At 41.8% G+C, this 17,077-nt stretch overlaps 1 protein-coding gene across 1 annotated transcript; it reads left to right on the top strand.

The window, feature by feature from the left end:
- Positions 1-3,945: 3,945 nt before the first annotated feature.
- Positions 3,946-14,932, top strand: mef2b (myocyte enhancer factor 2b). Its single transcript, XM_031868496.1, has 10 exons — positions 3,946-3,974; positions 4,077-4,114; positions 7,845-7,925; positions 9,957-10,160; positions 10,352-10,480; positions 10,673-10,862; positions 11,695-11,843; positions 11,988-12,102; positions 12,531-12,642; positions 13,459-14,932. The coding sequence occupies exons 3-10, from the start codon at positions 7,872-7,874 to the stop codon at positions 13,769-13,771; spliced, it is 1,266 nt and encodes a 421-aa protein (XP_031724356.1). The 5' UTR covers positions 3,946-3,974; positions 4,077-4,114; positions 7,845-7,871; the 3' UTR covers positions 13,772-14,932.
- Positions 14,933-17,077: the final 2,145 nt, after the last annotated feature.

Raw genomic sequence — 17,077 nt, 5'->3', positions numbered from 1 at the left:
ACAACCTGTGCCCGAATTCAATTATAGAAATACAGAAATTATACTAAATGCATTAACTTCTAGGGCCTATTCTCCAAAAACATGTCCATATTGTATTTCCTGTGCTAATAGATTAGCCTACTTCCTCTGATATGATCCTCTTATCCTCATAAAGTGATTAAAGGATTATATAGTAGGCTACTTTTCAACAGGCCATTTGATTGTCTTCTTACCAAATACAAAAAGAAACAACCGACACAATAAAATAAAGCAAAATCAAATGTGAATCCAAGTCCTGCAGTTATTTCCTGTGCAAGATGAGACTACGGCAGGTGTGCATTACAGCTATAACTTTTGAGGAATTTGCAGCAGCGGCCGCCTCAGCTCAGCCCCTCTTCATTGTAGAATACAACCTTTTATTCCTCGAGCAGCTCCTCGGACTCTCTGAATCTAATTAGCTTTGTCACAGTTTACCTGGGATGCTCTTTTATTTATTACCATTGCATCCTACTTATTTTTGTTATTGCCACTGCAAACATGTTATAACAGAAGTTACATGTGCAGTATCTGCCTTATTTTTTGGAATTAACATTTAATATTAACTTTGTGTAGACTTCATGTACGCTGGACCGCAAACACCTCAACTTCTAGTCTGTGACTTGTGTTACAGAGGCCTTATTGTTCTGTGTGAGGTTGGGGTTTGATGGGGGGGGTGTTAGTAAAGGTGTAGCCCTTATTCTGTTGAGATGTAGATAAGACTGTAGCTATAAAGGTACACAATGTGAACAATTGCTCTCACACATGTACACTGACCATGGAGGCTATTTCTGAATTCGACAGCCTCACCACATGCACTGAAAGGGCCGCGGCTGATCTTGTCGAAAGCAGAAGTGAGAAGTTTCAGGAAAATGAAGAAGAAAAAAAAAGAAAGAAAATGGACTTGATACGGAAAGTTCTCAAAGTCACCTCAATCTCTCTCTCTACTCTACTCTACTCTATGGCTCCTTGCCTTGGGTGTTGTATCAGTATGGTTGTAATTCAGCCTTCAGTGCTCCGGCTTGATGGAGCTCCCACAGTGTTTAGAGTAAATGCACGAAGATGAACACACTTGCACTGAGAAAAGATGTAATTTCCCCTTTGGCTGCAGGCGATTAGCTGTATTTACAGATGGGGGTTGGCACTATATTCTCTGTCGGATTGATGGAGCCCACGCAGATGAATCCTGGAGGTAAAGGCTGTGGCAGTCTGCGGGGATGTTGCTAACTATTGCATCAGATGCACAGTTTGAGTTTACCTCTCGGGGATCTCTAATTGTGTGTGCGTGTGTGTGTGTGTGTGTGTGTGGGGGGGGAGAAACAGAGTTGTCTACACTTCCACAGATGATCTGTGCTATTAAATGTGTCGCTGTATTATATTTAGGAGTGCATTGTGTCACATCCCAAAAATAGTCAATAATGCAGCTCATGCAGTGATTCAGTTATTACCTCTAAATATATCTATTGAGCTGACAGCATGTCTGTTTTCCATTAGTGTCTTCGCTTTGCTTGAGAGCAATTTATTCCTCCATATTTTTTTTCACTTTTCCTCTGTCACCTCCATTCACTTTCATTAGTGATACCCAAATAAACTCTCTATAATATCAACAGCAGAGCTACGGTGAGCTATGCAGCAGTTTGGACATGAGGAAATATTGTATACGAGTCGTAATTAGGAGTAATTTGTGTGTCTTTTAATTGACATGCACAGCAGGCGAACACAATAATAACTGTATGCAATCTCATATGGCAGCCTTGCCCCCCCTCCCCTCCCCTTCCCCCCCATCACCCTTTGAAGCTTACATGTTTGTTGAGACTATCACAGTAGTTGATTGAACTCAGGTTATTTTCGGAGGCTGTAACTTGCGGTGTGTCGTAACAAATTAAAGCCTATTGTTAGGTGTTCCTGTCATTTTGTTTGACTCATAGGCCTGTATGTGCAGAGGTAGACTGAATTACAGTTATAGTTTCAGTTCACGGCCTCAGAAACACTTCAGTTTAACAACCAAATTATACAGGAATGCATCCTGACTGATCTCAACAAAACAGCAGAATTGAACCGATGTAGGGGAGAGACAACTGTCATATACTGTCGAAACTGAGGTAATAAACATATATGGATACATATGACACTTAATTGATCTGTGGGGATGTGGTCAATTGTCGAGGGACACTTCGGCAGCGTGATTGTCAGCACACATACTTAAACCTTGAAGGTCTATTGAACCAGAAGGCCACTCTGATGTGCAGATACCTCTAATGCACATCACTGCATTTGGAGATCTAATGATACTTAACACAACAATAAATCATTGATCCGATGATCCATTATTGAAAAGCGCTTGATGTGCTCCAAGATTAACTCAGACTTTCAGAACATGTTGTAAAATGAGATGAAAAAATAATTTTGTAGTATTAATTGCTTTTAAAATACCATTAAATTGTGTCAATAAAATGTGTAATTTCTATCATTTCACACAATTCAGAGTGCAGCTTTATAAAACCTGTGACAAAATATTGATCCCATTCAAATCATAATTTCCACAGAGAATGTGTCTTAAGGGCAAGGGTTCCCATCCTGGGGATTGAGACCCCCCCGCCCCCCCGCCCAACCAAACTGACCTCCTGCACGTCACACTGCTACCTGAGACACAAAGGTCCATTTACACTCTTGAATTAGAGAGGGATGTTGCGTTACTCACAACAAGTGCTAACAATTCCAGAGAAGAAAACCTGTGACAGGGTGAGTATTTTAGTCTCACCACAATCCTCAATCATTCCTATGGATTTGTTTTACTTCCTTCACATCAACAGTTTCACTTTCTGCCACCTGGAACCCTCCTCAGGCTTTCACCTGCTGAAACCAAACCAGTTTTGACTGGATTTACTGTTTTGTTTTTTGTCTTAGTGTTGTAGTCATGTGCCCAGTTTTACGTGTGCTAATTGCATCCATCAATTGGGGACGAATAAAGTGATAAATCCATTTTAAGATCCTTATTTTCTCATTATTCTTGACATACTAGGTCATTATTTTGAGATTCTTAGTTTCTAGGGTTCTTTTTAGAGCTACTTAGTCATTATTTTGATATGCTAAGTCAAAATATTGACAAAGTTTCTCATTATTTTGAGACGCTAACTTATTGTTCTGGGATCTTAACTCATTATTTTGAGATACTAAGTCAAAATATTGAGAATGTTTTCTCATTATCTTCAGATAATAAGTCATTATATTGAGATACATCAAAATATTGAGAAAGTTTCTAATTATTTTGAGATACAAAGTCATTATTTTGAGGTACTGATTCAAAATACTGAGAAAGTTTCTCATTATTTGAGATGCTAAGTCATTCATTTGAGGTACTAAATCATTATTTTGAGATACATCAAAATATTTAGAAAGTTTCTCATTATTTTGAGACGCTAACTTATTTTTCTGAGATACTACGTCATTATTTTGAGATTTAAGTCAAGATATTGAGAATGTTTCTCATTATTTTGAGGTACTAAGTCATCAATTTGAGATACAGAGTCATTATTTTGCGATATAAATCAAAACATTGAGATAGTTTCTCATTATAATGGAAATACTTCCAATCAACTACTAACTATCTACTAACTCTATACTCGAAGAAAAACAGGTTCCTTGAGACACCATCTCACCAAATGGTTGGTGTCTGCTAATAATGCGGATCTTTTTAGTAGCCCTCCTACACACACCGATTATAAAATAAAAGAGTGTAACTGGTGCTGTGAACTCGCTGACAGGCTGGAGGGACTGCTGCGTTTGAAGGCGGATGGGAGGCGGAGGAGCTCGTCCAATGGCGCGGCCGAGGAGGAGGAGGAAGAGGAGGAGGAGGAGGAGGAGGAGGAGGAGTAGGCGGTGTATGATGACAGAGAGAGAGGCGGCTGTTGGAAAGCAGCGCTTCTGATTCTCAACCATCCGCTACCAAAGCGCACCAGGTGAATATCTGCACATCAGCGCGACACCAGAACACAAGGCAACACTCCGTTTAGACGTCTGTGTTTTATTTTGTATTTCCTGTTTGTTTGGTCTCGAGACAGCGGGTGAAACTCCGTAGAGAGAATTACATCGACAGCAGGTGAGATGTTTGTTTTTCTTTCTTGTTTTTCTGCGTTGAGTATTTTTAGGATCTGTGTTGTTGAGGCTTTCTGTGTGGACACTTTAAATAGCTGTGTTTAACGTACCTGTTTCCGTGTCATTGAACGCAGCCTATAGATGAGGCTATATTAGACAGGGATGCTAGGCAACTCGGGGACAGACGGGCTATTCTTAAACGGTCTATTTGGACTGACGTCAGCAAATTATTAGGCCTAATTATCCGCTAACATTTTTTTCAAGCCATGTATTTTTACATTTTTATTTATATTTTTAGCCTCCAATGGCGTGCCGTGCAAAATGAATCCTTTGGGTATAGACACATCCCATGACACTCTCTCTCTCTCTCTCCATCTTTCTCATCCGGTCAACCTGTTGCATTTTCATTCTTCACTGCTGAGGCTCGTTCAAGACGTGCACTGTGAGCTCATGTCTGAGATTATTCAAGATTAAGACGAGTGTAACGCGTGTTGTGTTTCATTCAAAAGAGCAGAAGAGGTAGGAGAAGTTTCCTCCTGTCGCTTCACATTAAGGTGTGTCTCATCTTCACATTGTCTCACAGTCAGGGGGACCAACTTTATTTAAAGTCATCAAAAAGTCTTCTTTCATATATTCCACTCATGCCTATAGGCTGCTATTGCTATTCAGGCTTTATCGAGGCAATTCAATTATCTGCTGTTAAAATTAGACAAATATTTCCTCACCATTACTCTGCAAAGGCCCGGTGAACCGCATGAACTGCCTGACCCTCAAGATGACACACACACATTTATTTATCCTGTTATATTGATGCCTTGATGTAAAAAAAAAAAAAAAATGAACACAAGCCTCAGTAAGAAACGAAGAGTAACACCTTCCTCTTTTTAAAATATGTTACAATTTTTTTCATAACTTTGGTTTCGGAGGATTTCTTCAATGGTTCATGCAAAATTTGCTTCCAGTTTTGGTCCGGCTTTCACATTTTATCTTAACACGAGACGTTGATGCGACTGAAATGACTCAAACCAAGGGGCTGCTCGCCCGGCTCGGCTCGGTGTCATCCACACGGCTGCAGAGCTGCTGCTGCTGTTACAGTTCACTCCATCGCTGTCTGTGTCAGTCACACAGTTTATCTGTCGACTGCTTTCATCGTACAATCAATACATGTATGAAACGTTGTATTTCACAGAAGCAGGAAGATAATGACGCAGAAACGTCCGCTACTAAATGGATTGTTGTTGCAGTATTTTACTAATGAAACGCCTTTGATTAATCTGTCAATTGTGTTTAGCCATATTGAACAACCAAACGGTCCTGAGTGTGATTGGCTGTTATAGGAATCCATCACATAGGAAGCCATAAGCTTCTCTGCTCGCACATGTTCGGCATGTTTTTGCAACATTATCAAGCCATCATGCTCTAAATGACTCATGGAAAGAAAACCATCCAAGCAGAACCCCCAATACTCTACCGATGCCCTACTTATTTCCCTTCTCATTCATGCGTACAGTTCGCCGCAGCAAGAGAAACCCAGCGGTGCAATAGATTCATCTGAACTTATTAGATGATCTTGTCTGTCGATGCATAAGCTTCTAGTCTTTCCTCTGCGTGTTCATCGTTGTCCCAGTGAGGTCTCCGGTGATTGGCCACAAAGCTCCCAGGGTATGTCAGCGATCAGGGCGAACCGTGTGCCGCTGAGCTCACTTGTTTCCACCGCTTCGCCTCCGGGAAGGCGTCTGACAAAGGGCCGCCGTCGTTCCCCATAGAAGCCCGAGACCCAGGGGCGAGAGTGCATGTGTGCAATTACTGCGCTATTACAGGACACACAGTGAATCCGTTTTACATTCATATCTTATCGTAATACTTTTGATGCTAGCTGAGAGGTATCAAATAAAAAAAGACATTTTATTGTGCACGTTTTCTCAGCGACAACATGTTCAGGAGTTGACCGTAGCGATGAAAGGCCACAGGCAGCAGTACGCGCGTTCTGGTGCATTCGCAGACCTCAAACGGCAGTTGTCGTGCGGGAAAAGATCCAGAATTAGCTGATGTGTGAAGCACAGCCAGGCCTTTTCCTGCCTGTCTCAGGCCTTCTGGGCCTTTTCGACAAACCTACTAAACCACATAGACTTCTAGCTATAACTCCACACCGTTTGGGTTGAGGTGTAGCTATATTTACCCAGCTGCTCTTGTGTTTTAACATGGCGCTGATAGTCGTCGTTTGGTTGTATCTAAGAGGAGAGGTACTTTCTGTAAAACCCCTGAGATAAAGATCTGTCTGCCCTGTTTAGAACACATGTCCCACTTCCCTCTCTTCTCGCCATCGACATGTCTTGATGTGCAGATAAATGGCCTCGCTTGAGTGACAGATCAGCTTGATCTAGAGTGAGTTGAATTATTTGTGGTGTGGCTGGAGGTGTTAGTTACACAGACCAATGCTGGTTTTTGTGGTCCTTTACTTTTAAGCAAGAGCTATTTGTCCGCAGTGTGGCTTGTTTTAAAGTCTCGACAGCATCAGTAGCAGCATCAGCAGCAGCAGCAGCTTCATCTGCAGCCTGTTGGCGTCGAGGTGTGTCTTGTCTCTGCAGCACAGTGGACATCACAGGACTTTATAAGGCAATGATGATAGTAAAGAGGTGGATTCCTCCAGAAATGCCCCAAATGCCTGTGTGCCAAGCTCACATCGAGGGACAGCGGGCACTTTAGGGGTCGTGGGAACATAGGAGTCATATCCGCAAAGGCACCATCAGGAGGGCCGGGGGACTAAAAATAGAGAAGTCCGATACATGTCCAGTATTGAGGGGAAAAACCAGTGAAAAGTGCTCCGGGCTTTGGAGAAGCACCGTTTGGTCGGAGGAGTGAAACCACCACTCAGTGTAGTCGTATGACTGATAGTGGAGCGTAGAAAGGAAATAACCCATACAGCAAATCTATGTATGCAATTAAATTAGTGTTTTACTTAGTTTGCATCAAAGTCACTTCACGGCTGTCACCCATAATGCATTTTTTGCATTTTTTCTCTCTCCATAGTGTGCATCTTTATACAGTCCTGCAGGGTCAGGGACCGCAGCGGGGGTTTTCTAGAACAAAAAAAAAAAAAAAAGCGGGTTTTCAAAAATGGACATTCTCAAGCCAACCACACAATCCATCCATGTCTTGCTTTTTTTCTCTGACCTGGCTGTGCATGAGAGAGGAGTGGGTGGCTTTTAGCTGCAGCTGTCTTTCAAAAACACACCGTTTTCCCTTTTCACTGTTTGGTTTTAGCTACTGCCTGCTGAACCTTTAAAAGGAGCTATCGACTGTATTTTTAACCCCGTCTCTCGGGGCCGTGCGGTGCAGGCGAGCACTGAGCCGCTGGCCCAGGGGTGACCCAGACTGTGGGTGTCAGACTGTGTGGACTGCTCTAACTTTAGACCGCATCGCCTCATGGTGGTAAAAATAAACAACCCTGCCCTTCCTACGGAGGAAAAGAGACTTGAGTCATTTAAACCAAATGCATGACATTTTCCCACCAGAATTATTTGAACGTGAAGACGAGTGTTATTGAATATTAGCACTGTTTTGCATGTGCACAAGAAGAAGCTGTTAGCTCAGTGGCTGAGGAACAAATGTGACACTCAATAAAACTTTTGCATTTTCTTTGAAATAGAGACGGAAAGTGTTTAATATCACTGCAGCAGTATGAATGCAAAAACATATTGTATTCTGTAACATTGTTATATTTTATTTCACAGGTGTCAGAGTGACAGACAGCAGAAAAAATGGGAAGAAAGAAAATACAAATATCTCGTATTCTTGACCAGAGGAATAGACAGGTGGGGAATATTTCATTTATTTTTTTCATTTATTTCTGCATGTGTACTGGGGCCAGGTATCGGCAACAATCTGGAGATACAGGAGTTACGATATAATATAGTGCAATATATTGCGATACTGTAAGCAAGGGGAGATATTGCCGCCGTCCTCGACCAAAGAAATTCTGAGTTTTGTCGACTATTCGAGCAGTAGATTTAATCGACAAATCTGTAAATCTTTCTCCACAAACAATGACACAGAAAGCACTATCTCGTGTTTACCAGAGATGTGCTCATACGTTTCTTGGAAATAAGTCATTCAGCATGAATAAGCATAAAAACTGACAAGACGACTGATTAGTCAACTAATTGACTAAGAGGAGGCAGAAAACTGTCATAATATAAAGAACACACCACCATATGCATTACATCTGAGTAAGAACAGTGATCTGCATTTGCGTTTATCACAGTCTCTGTAACATCCAATAACACTACATTTTGTGCAGTCTGAGACGCTGTCTGACATGAATCTTTGCGTGTAAGTTAAAAAAATCAATAGAGTGTTTTTGAGAATTAATACAGTCTCTCAAAACATAATATCGCGATACTCTACTGTCGCCTCACAGCAATAAAGTCCGGGGTTCGATCCCCGGTCTGTGCAGGAGTTTGCATGAACTCAGGTGGGTTTCCCGTCATCACTAAAACATGTAAAACATGTTGCGTCAGTGAGGACATCCGTCATAATGCAAAATCTCAAATCAAATGTGACGATCATAAAAACAGATTTCCATTCCGGATTTACAACAAGACGGAGATAGACGCTCTGCTGTGGCGAAAAGATTTGTAAATTCATAAATATTAGTGCCTCATGAGTGCAGGAGATGCAACAAAATGCTGACGTAATTGTCCCATAGTGTATAGACAAGGCTGAGAGTCCAGTAATGCATAGGACACACAAACACACACTGATTTGGGTATAAAATACGTTTCATGCATCGTGCAGCAGGGACTCAGCAAGAGGGGTTAATGTGTGTGGGAAAGATTTCTTCATGCTACAACACCGGAGGAAATATCACATTTTGATATCTAGACATCTACATCTTACGGTAATTGCTCCATTTTCTCACTTGCATATCGAGGGCCAACTCGGAGCCAAATAGGTGTAAAAGCAGCATTGGGTGAGACTTGAGCGTTAGAGCGGAAGGTTTGCTGTGAATTTAACAAAATGTGAAAGATCGAACAGTGAAAGGGAGATTTTTCTTTGGTGTTCCAAAAGGTCAGTAATGGCACTCAGGCTCTTTCACACTGAACAAAATGGACCGAGCACTTTAACAGAGCGAGGAAATATGGTGAAAGCTTAAAATGAAGACGTGTTTGACAGTATACAGTGAAGGAAGTTCTTTGTCAGTTTGATGGACGATGGATCCGATAAAGCAGATTATATATACAGAGCAGTGTTGACGTCAATTTACGGCCAGAAGTTACATATATTTTACTGGGTCACCACAGACTGAGGTAATGTCAGTGACATACTGTATCGTGACAGAAGAAATCAGAAGAAGAAGAAACGCGTATTAAACTGTGCTGGCAGATACGATTTGTTTCTCATATCTGATCTTCAGGACTGAATGTTTTTTGGTGATAAGGTTTGTTTTTGGGGAGTTTTTCCTTATCTGTGTTGAGGGTGTGAGAATAGACAGTGTTGTATGCTGCACAGATTGCAAAGGCTTCTGGGACAAACTTGTGATTTTAGGCTGTTTAAATGTGGCGGACTGTCAACACTGTTATTTGCAAGCAATCAGTTAGGATTTATGTGTTTTTCTCTTCCAATAAAAAAAACAAAGATTTTATTTTCAACTCAACCCCAAAAATTATAATAGGCTGATTATGTGGCAACTACAACACACTTTGACTATATTTATTCCCGTTATTCATTCCTGCAGAAATATTTGAACGAGTTCACACCAAAACATTTTTTACGTATTTGTCTTTAAATATTCCTTTGACTCTATCTGATCAAGACGACACAAACCTCTGCGTGTGTTTTTTCAGGTGACTTTCACCAAGCGTAAGTTCGGTCTGATGAAGAAGGCGTACGAGCTGAGCGTGCTGTGCGACTGCGAGATCGCTCTCATCATCTTCAACAGCACCAACCGCCTGTTCCAGTATGCCAGCACAGACATGGACAAAGTGCTGCTCAAGTACACCGAGTACAGCGAGCCACACGAGAGTCGCACCAACACGGACATACTGGAGGTGCTGTGCACGCTGCTATTTAAGGAAATGACAGTGAATCATGATGTAGTGTTCACGAAATAGCTCATTATTTCAGAGCAGGAAGCATTCACATGAAATTCCAGTTGCAAGATTGTTGTATTTTGCATGAAAAATAATCTTTCACTGTCATCGTGGGTCATTTTCCACGTGCACTTTCTGTTCTGTATCAGACTCTGCGCAGGAAAGGCCTCGGTCTGGACAGCTCGGAGCTCGACAGCTCGGAGTGCATGCAGGTGGCTGCAGAAAAGTATCCTCCCAGCGAGGGCATGGATCTCTCGTTGGCTCGCCAACGCTTCTACGTCAGTCCACACACACCTCTGCTGTCGCACCTCCACCACACACACACAAGCACACCTGAAGTTGAAGTGTTTTAAATGTGGATTCTTCTAATTCTCATGACTTTAATGAAATGACCAGATATTTCTTCCCTTCCGGACAGTTTCTGGACTTTAATTCTCACGCTGTTATTTCACTCTGGTTTCACTCTTCAGGCTCCATCCCTCCTCTCACCGGAGGCCCAGTTCCTGGTGTCTGCAGGCTGTGAGAACGGCTTCCCCAACTCCTCCGGACCCGGCATGGCGTCCCACAGACCTCAGGCCTTTAAATCTCTGAGCTCCAGACCCGGCTCTGTCAGCCCTGCTGCTCCACACGCACACAATGCATTCATGTCTCCACACTTGGGTGAGCAGAACTGGATGAAACGGAGTCATTTTACTTACAAAGAGAAAGATTTGCAGGACTTTTTCACATGTCATATGATAATGGCATTAAATTACAACTCTCTACTGAACGGTAAATCGCTTTTCAAAGACACCAGCGGTTTGCAACTGTCCATTTACAAATTGGCAATATTTCACAGAAAGTTACCATTGGTTGCCTTATTGAGCAATGAACACATTTCAGCCTTAAAAATAGATGCGAAGCATTTAGCCTGATAATCCATTAAACGCTCGCTAAATGCTCGCTGTACAATTCACATGCGCACTTTCAACTTTCTGTGCAGCTGGCTGTGAACTCACAGGAAGTGTGTGCGTAAGTGTCTGTGTGTGTGTGTGTGTGTTCGTATGTGTGTGTGTGTGTGTGTGCGCACTAATCCACACTTGCAGTCTGTCTGTTTTGTGAAACTGGCCCTCCACCAGTGTGAACAGCGGCTGTCACTAGTTCTGTGGTTTCTGTACAGAACGTATCACACCTGCCAGTGTTTTACTGCTCACTGATGTTATTAGACACTGATCATTGACAGCCTTTGTGATTTTCTAATAGTTGACTCTGATTTTTGTGATCAGGTCAACAATGCAACAATAAATGCGTTGCCCATTGTCCTATAATGATCGGATACCAAGTCAAGGGCCAACCTAAAAGAAGAAGTTTGTTTTTTTATCACACTTGTGCACAGAAACCGAGCGAGGTGAAAAAAAAAAAAAAAAGTATCACAGAGAATAAATTATCCCTCCGTGAGTGAAACAAGCTCACATCTCTTTTCACTTCCTGCTCCTCTCTTTTTGCCATGAAGGTATCGGCTACTCCGTGTTCTCCCACGGCAACCTGAATCGAGCTCTGGAGATGAAGAGCCCCCCTCCTCTGAACCTGGGCAGTGAGAACCTGCGGGGGGATGCTGCTAATCAGTGCATGGGGGCCTCACGTGCGAACCACAACTCCGCTGTAAGTCGCTATCCAGTGTGAGCTGCTTTAAAATGTGTCACACTTCGCACATGATATTATATTCATATTGTATGCATGAAATGATGTCACTCTACCACTACAAACTCGAGATTGTTTGACTGTTTCTCCTTCCCTATTCATCAGAGAGGTGTCTTGTACCAGGGCCTGCACAGCAGCAGCTCCATGGTAGCCATGGGCAAGGCCGGCCTGCTGGGTCAGGGCCTGGGAGGCTACGGCCTCCCCTCTCCTGGAGCCTCTGGTGCGTCTATCTTGCTGAGAGTTAGATGAGAGGATTGATACCACTCTCGTGTCCGTCTGTTACGAATCAAGCAGCAGCTGATTAGCTTAGCTTAGCTTAGCACAAAGGCTGTAAACAGGGGGAATGAGCTAGCCCGGGTCTGAACCAGCACAGACCGAGGAGCAACAAGGACAGGTTGTGGTTTTACCACTGGAGCTAGGCTAGCTGTTTCCCCCCCTGTTTCCAGTCTTTATGCTAAGCTAAGCTAAGCTAACCAGCTGCTGGGTTCATGTTTATAGTACAGACATGAGAATGTTGACTCTCGGGAAGAAAGTAAACTTTTTGAACTATGGTCTTACAGTGAAGACAATCTATCTTATCATTCACTGATTCTGGTTTATTAAAATCTTTCTTTGTTTTCATCTTTTGATTAATATCTCTCTCTCCAGAGTACAGCCAACCTGGTTTTTATCACTCTGTTAGTCTACAACGAGGAGCAGTGAACCCCTGGCAGCAAGCACAGCTGCCTCAGGACTCCCATGGGCCTCATATAAGCCCAGGGTGAGGATATTAATGCGTGATATGGTACCTCTGTGAGGATGAATTATGGCACAAAGTTGAATCTGCACTCTAGTCTTTGCTCTGCAAGGATTTCTTTATCCACTCTTGCTCTGCAACGTCGTCATCAGGCACAAACAAACATCACATTTCATATACATATCACAATATGATGCAATTATCAGCATCAGAATGCCGAACGATATGTTAAACAGTGAGACGGAGCAATGGGAAGAAAAAAATAGGAAATATATTAAAAACTGTAATCAAAAGAAAAGGATTGGAAAAATAACATTAATAACAAATAATATTAAAGAAAAGAAAAAAGAAAGAAAGAAAAAAGATTAATTAAACAAGAACATTAAAAAAAATTGCATTTACTGATAATAATAAAATGATCATAAAAAATAAAAGTTAAATATGATTAAATACATTAAAATAAATAAAATAAAAGATAAAAAATAATTTAAAGGATATATTAAATAATAATAAAGGAAAACAAGTATGAAAAAAGTGAAAAGTTAAACATAAAATAAAGAACTTATTATTATTATTATTAAGTCTGTAAAGATGTTCTTTGTTAAATATGGAGCCACACATTCATGTTCCCGGGTTACATCTGGTTCCTCTTCTGGTTTTATTTTCTCTTTAAATGGAAGATATGTTAGAAGCCTTTCTGTAACTGTCTATTCGATCAAAACAGCCTTTTTAAAATAGATTTTAAGTACATACAATTATTGTCAAGCTGCACCATATGAACTTAAGACATGACATAACACTGACGATGTTCAAACATTTCTCTTGTCTTGTTGTTTCCAGGATGTCCAGTGGAGGGTGCTCCTTCCCCTCCCAATCCTGCTCCTCAACCTCTCCACATATGCCCTCCCTCAACCTCAGCATCAAATTGGAGCGTAGCTCTCCGGAGCACATGTCCTCACCCGCCTCCCCTCCTCCACACCACCTCAGGCAGCACTCTCCAATGAGCAACCCCGATTCGGCTCGCCAAACCCCTCCAGAAGCCCGTCCGGCCAATGAGACGAAGGACTTTCCCAAAGCCGGCTACCAGCAGGGCGAAGAGGAAGGAGGGCAGCCCATCAGGCAGTTGGAGATAAGTGATGGGTGGCAGAGATAGCTGGGTGCTGCAGTCTAACACCATCTCCCATTCAATCAGCTATCCTCCATCAAAACCAGTCCTCTCTTACACACACACACACACACACACACACACACAGATATATAACACAGACGATGGGGTCGATTTGTCCCCATCATCCCAGAGAGGATTGCCTCTCTTTGTCTCCTCACACAGAGCTGGTCTCTCCTGGGCGAAGGAGAATTTATCACTCGATCGATCCCACGAGGAGACGAGATGCGTAGACATTTTCTTGGTTAGGTTTAAGTTTTCTGTGTGGAGCTAATGTGAATTTGAAAAATACAATTTGAAATGTGTTTTTTTTGTTTTGTTTTCTTAGCTACAGCAGCACATCGGGACCAGCTGAATTTCTCCAAAGCAGCTAAACCGTCTACGTACATATTTGTTTCTCCCAGCGGTCTTTAGTGTTTGACTGAGGTTTGGTGCGAAAATTGGAAAAATCTGTAAAATTACCTTTCACTGTGTTCGTGTAAATGTTACAGTGAAAAGTAAGGTGCAGATGGAAAATGACTCATCACACCAGCCAGGTTAAACCACTTAGTCTGTGTGTACAGTACACCTTTACACCTTATGCCCCTCTTGTTATATAAGCTTTAATGTTTTAGCCTTTAGCCCAGAATCATTGACATGGTCCACATGAAATCAGCTATCCCCCATCACTGGAGCCGTGGCCTTTTTTCAAATACATTTTGATATTTTAAAGGAGTAATTTACATTTTTTTCTGTCTTAAAACAACATTCTGTTCCCATGGACACTGAAAGACTTTTTGATTGTCTGAAATTATACTTCCTGTCTATCAAAAAATCCCTTCAAAATGATATTCTAATGTAAAGAGATGGGGGACTAAATCCAGTCTGCAGTCTATAACTCAGCTAATTGTAGGCTTCAGTCATTTGAATCAGTCAAATGAAGTTGTTATCTTTAAAATGTTGTGTTTTTAGTACAAAATTCCTACTTCGTGTTTGCCCGCACAGTGTTTCACTGCATTGGTGGAGGAGTGGAAGGATTACTGAACGGGGCTACTGGGCACAGGCCCAGAGGCCCAACGTGTCAGGGGCCCTCCTGGCCTTCACCTACAAAATGTTTTTTAAAGAGACAGGTGCCAACCAGGAAGAGACTCAAAATGACCAAAAAAAAAACATAAAACAACTACAAAGAGAAGCAAAATGACTGCAAAGAGACACAATGCAACTTCAAAGAGACACAAAATGACCACTAAAGAGGTCAAACAACTATAGTAACTGTTTCTTGGCAGGTGGTGGGGTCTTTTGCATGTCTGTTCCCAGGTTGTCTCATAATCTGCCCGTCGGTGGAGGGACAGCCAAGTCTAATTTGTGTTTAGAGCACAATCTCATACTGAAGGAAGGCAAATGGCTTTAGTAGTTTGTACTAAAAATACTGGTATTTTGCCACATCTCAACTTAATTTGTCTCAGATCGGTTTAAGCATCATATAAACTCCAGATTAGTATAAAAATGCATTTTTGCCCCCCCCCACACACACACACACACGTCTTACTGTACATTGGAATCATATTGAGCAGAGGATACACACGGACATTAACAGATGTTTTTACGACAGACTTACAATGAAACATGAAGCTATCCTTTACAGTTCTGGGCGTCAGTGTCTCTCAGGGGCTTGGATGATGTTTTTCTTGGGAAGTTTGAAAACGGCTTATTTCTATCTTTATTTGTGAGATTGTAATGGTGGATAAGCTAAGCTTTAGTTGTATTTTTCCTCCAAATAATGCTACTTTCTATTTTTTACTTCACCCCGTCAATAAAGTTATGGCAGTCTACAACTAAAGACCAAAGTGTTCAAATATCGTCTCTATGCATTGCAATCAAATGCTGCAACAGCCAAAGACACGATGCGTGTGTCTGCATCGGGTCTGATTTAATCTAATGATATCAATCATTTGAAGGGCTTTATTTAGTAGCTGCATAGTGAAGGTAGAATTGAGCTTTACTGACATCATTGTCTTATCTTAGAAATATATGAGTCACCGTGTATTGAATGAGCCTAAATATTCATATTTCATTCAAAAAAACACACACACATTATTTTTATTGAGGAATGTTTTCATTATATCTGTAAATGTGCTTTGCACTGTATTTTTGTGCACTGGATTTATGTTCATTTTAGTTTTTGCATATTCAACTTTTGTTCTGCGGGTTTGAATGAATTTCCACCTGTTGTCCACAAGGGGTCATCTTATTTCACAAAATGTCGTATTTTAAATATTAAGTGCAGAGCAGGGAAGACCAGCCTTAACTATTGGTGATTAGTTATCTAATGAATGAATCTCTATGACAGGACACATGGTTCAGAGGTTCAGCCTGAAGACATGCAACCAATACATCACGACAAACTGCAGAGACGCTTTGCAGAAGTGCTGCTGTGGAATTAGCTCTTTTCATTTTTTTATGCAGTTATGTGGATTAATATCAGCGTGAAGAAATGATCAGTATTCTGATGTTTTTTAGGGGGTTGAGTTTTTATATGTTTGCTGAATGCTTCACTAACAGAACAAAGACAGATTTCTATTTGATATTTGTTGTGATTCCTTTTAAATAAAAAACGGTTTGATTTGTATGTTTGCCTTGCTCTGCTTTTTATTTTCCACAAAGGAAATCTTTCCCTTGCTTGAAAGAAACGTGTCTGTTTTTTTCTTTTTTCTTGTACATTCCAACCTGAAGACAGATAAAATGCCATCCGCCGTGTGGCTATCAAGCTTTCATGTGTCCATTTATTTAGTCTTATCCAACTCCGCTCCATCTTTTTGGACACACTCACTCCCTCATTATCATGTCTGGCCCCTGTCAGGCAGCGCACCACGCAGCCACCAAACGAGAGCAACAAGAATGGGCCACTTAAAAGCCTGGGGACCTTTATGTCTTCAAGTTAAAAAAAAAAAAGGCTCCACAGCTGGTTGTCTCACAGTAACTCTGCCGGTATCCTACAACTATGGAGCATTCACACTCAGAGCAGAGCCCGGGTCCTCCTCTGTCGTCTCTCCTCCCTGAATGAAAGGAGGCTCTCGCTGGGGTCATGTCTGGTCTGCTCCCCCGAGACCAGGCCGGCCCCGTCTGTAGGGCATGTCTGGGTCCTGCACATGCACCGACTTAACTGACTTGGCCCCTCTGCAGTCCTTAGCTCAGACTGTGGGGGGACCCCAGCACAGATGCACGTAATTAATGTGATTATATAGATACGTCAACCTGTCACCTTTCAGTTCATCAGGCCGCGTGCTCTCACAGACCTGTCTGAGGCTCAGAGAG

This window comes from Anarrhichthys ocellatus, unplaced genomic scaffold, assembly GCF_004355925.1.
Source record: "Anarrhichthys ocellatus isolate YVR2014 unplaced genomic scaffold, GSC_Weel_1.0 scaffold42, whole genome shotgun sequence".
Classification (NCBI taxonomy): domain Eukaryota; kingdom Metazoa; phylum Chordata; class Actinopteri; order Perciformes; family Anarhichadidae; genus Anarrhichthys; species Anarrhichthys ocellatus.
Note: the sequence above shows the minus strand (reverse complement) of the source record. Positions and strands in the feature narration are given on the sequence as shown.

Excerpts from the sequence above, each read along its gene's own strand:
- mef2b (XM_031868496.1), top strand. The coding sequence starts at position 7,872 with ATGGGAAGAAAGAAAATACAAATATCTCGTATTCTTGACCAGAGGAAT. Across the intron at positions 7,926-9,956 it reads TTGACCAGAGGAATAGACAG|GTGACTTTCACCAAGCGTAA; the intron begins GTGGGGAATATT and ends GTGTTTTTTCAG. Across the intron at positions 10,863-11,694 it reads ATTCATGTCTCCACACTTGG|GTATCGGCTACTCCGTGTTC; the intron begins GTGAGCAGAACT and ends TTTGCCATGAAG.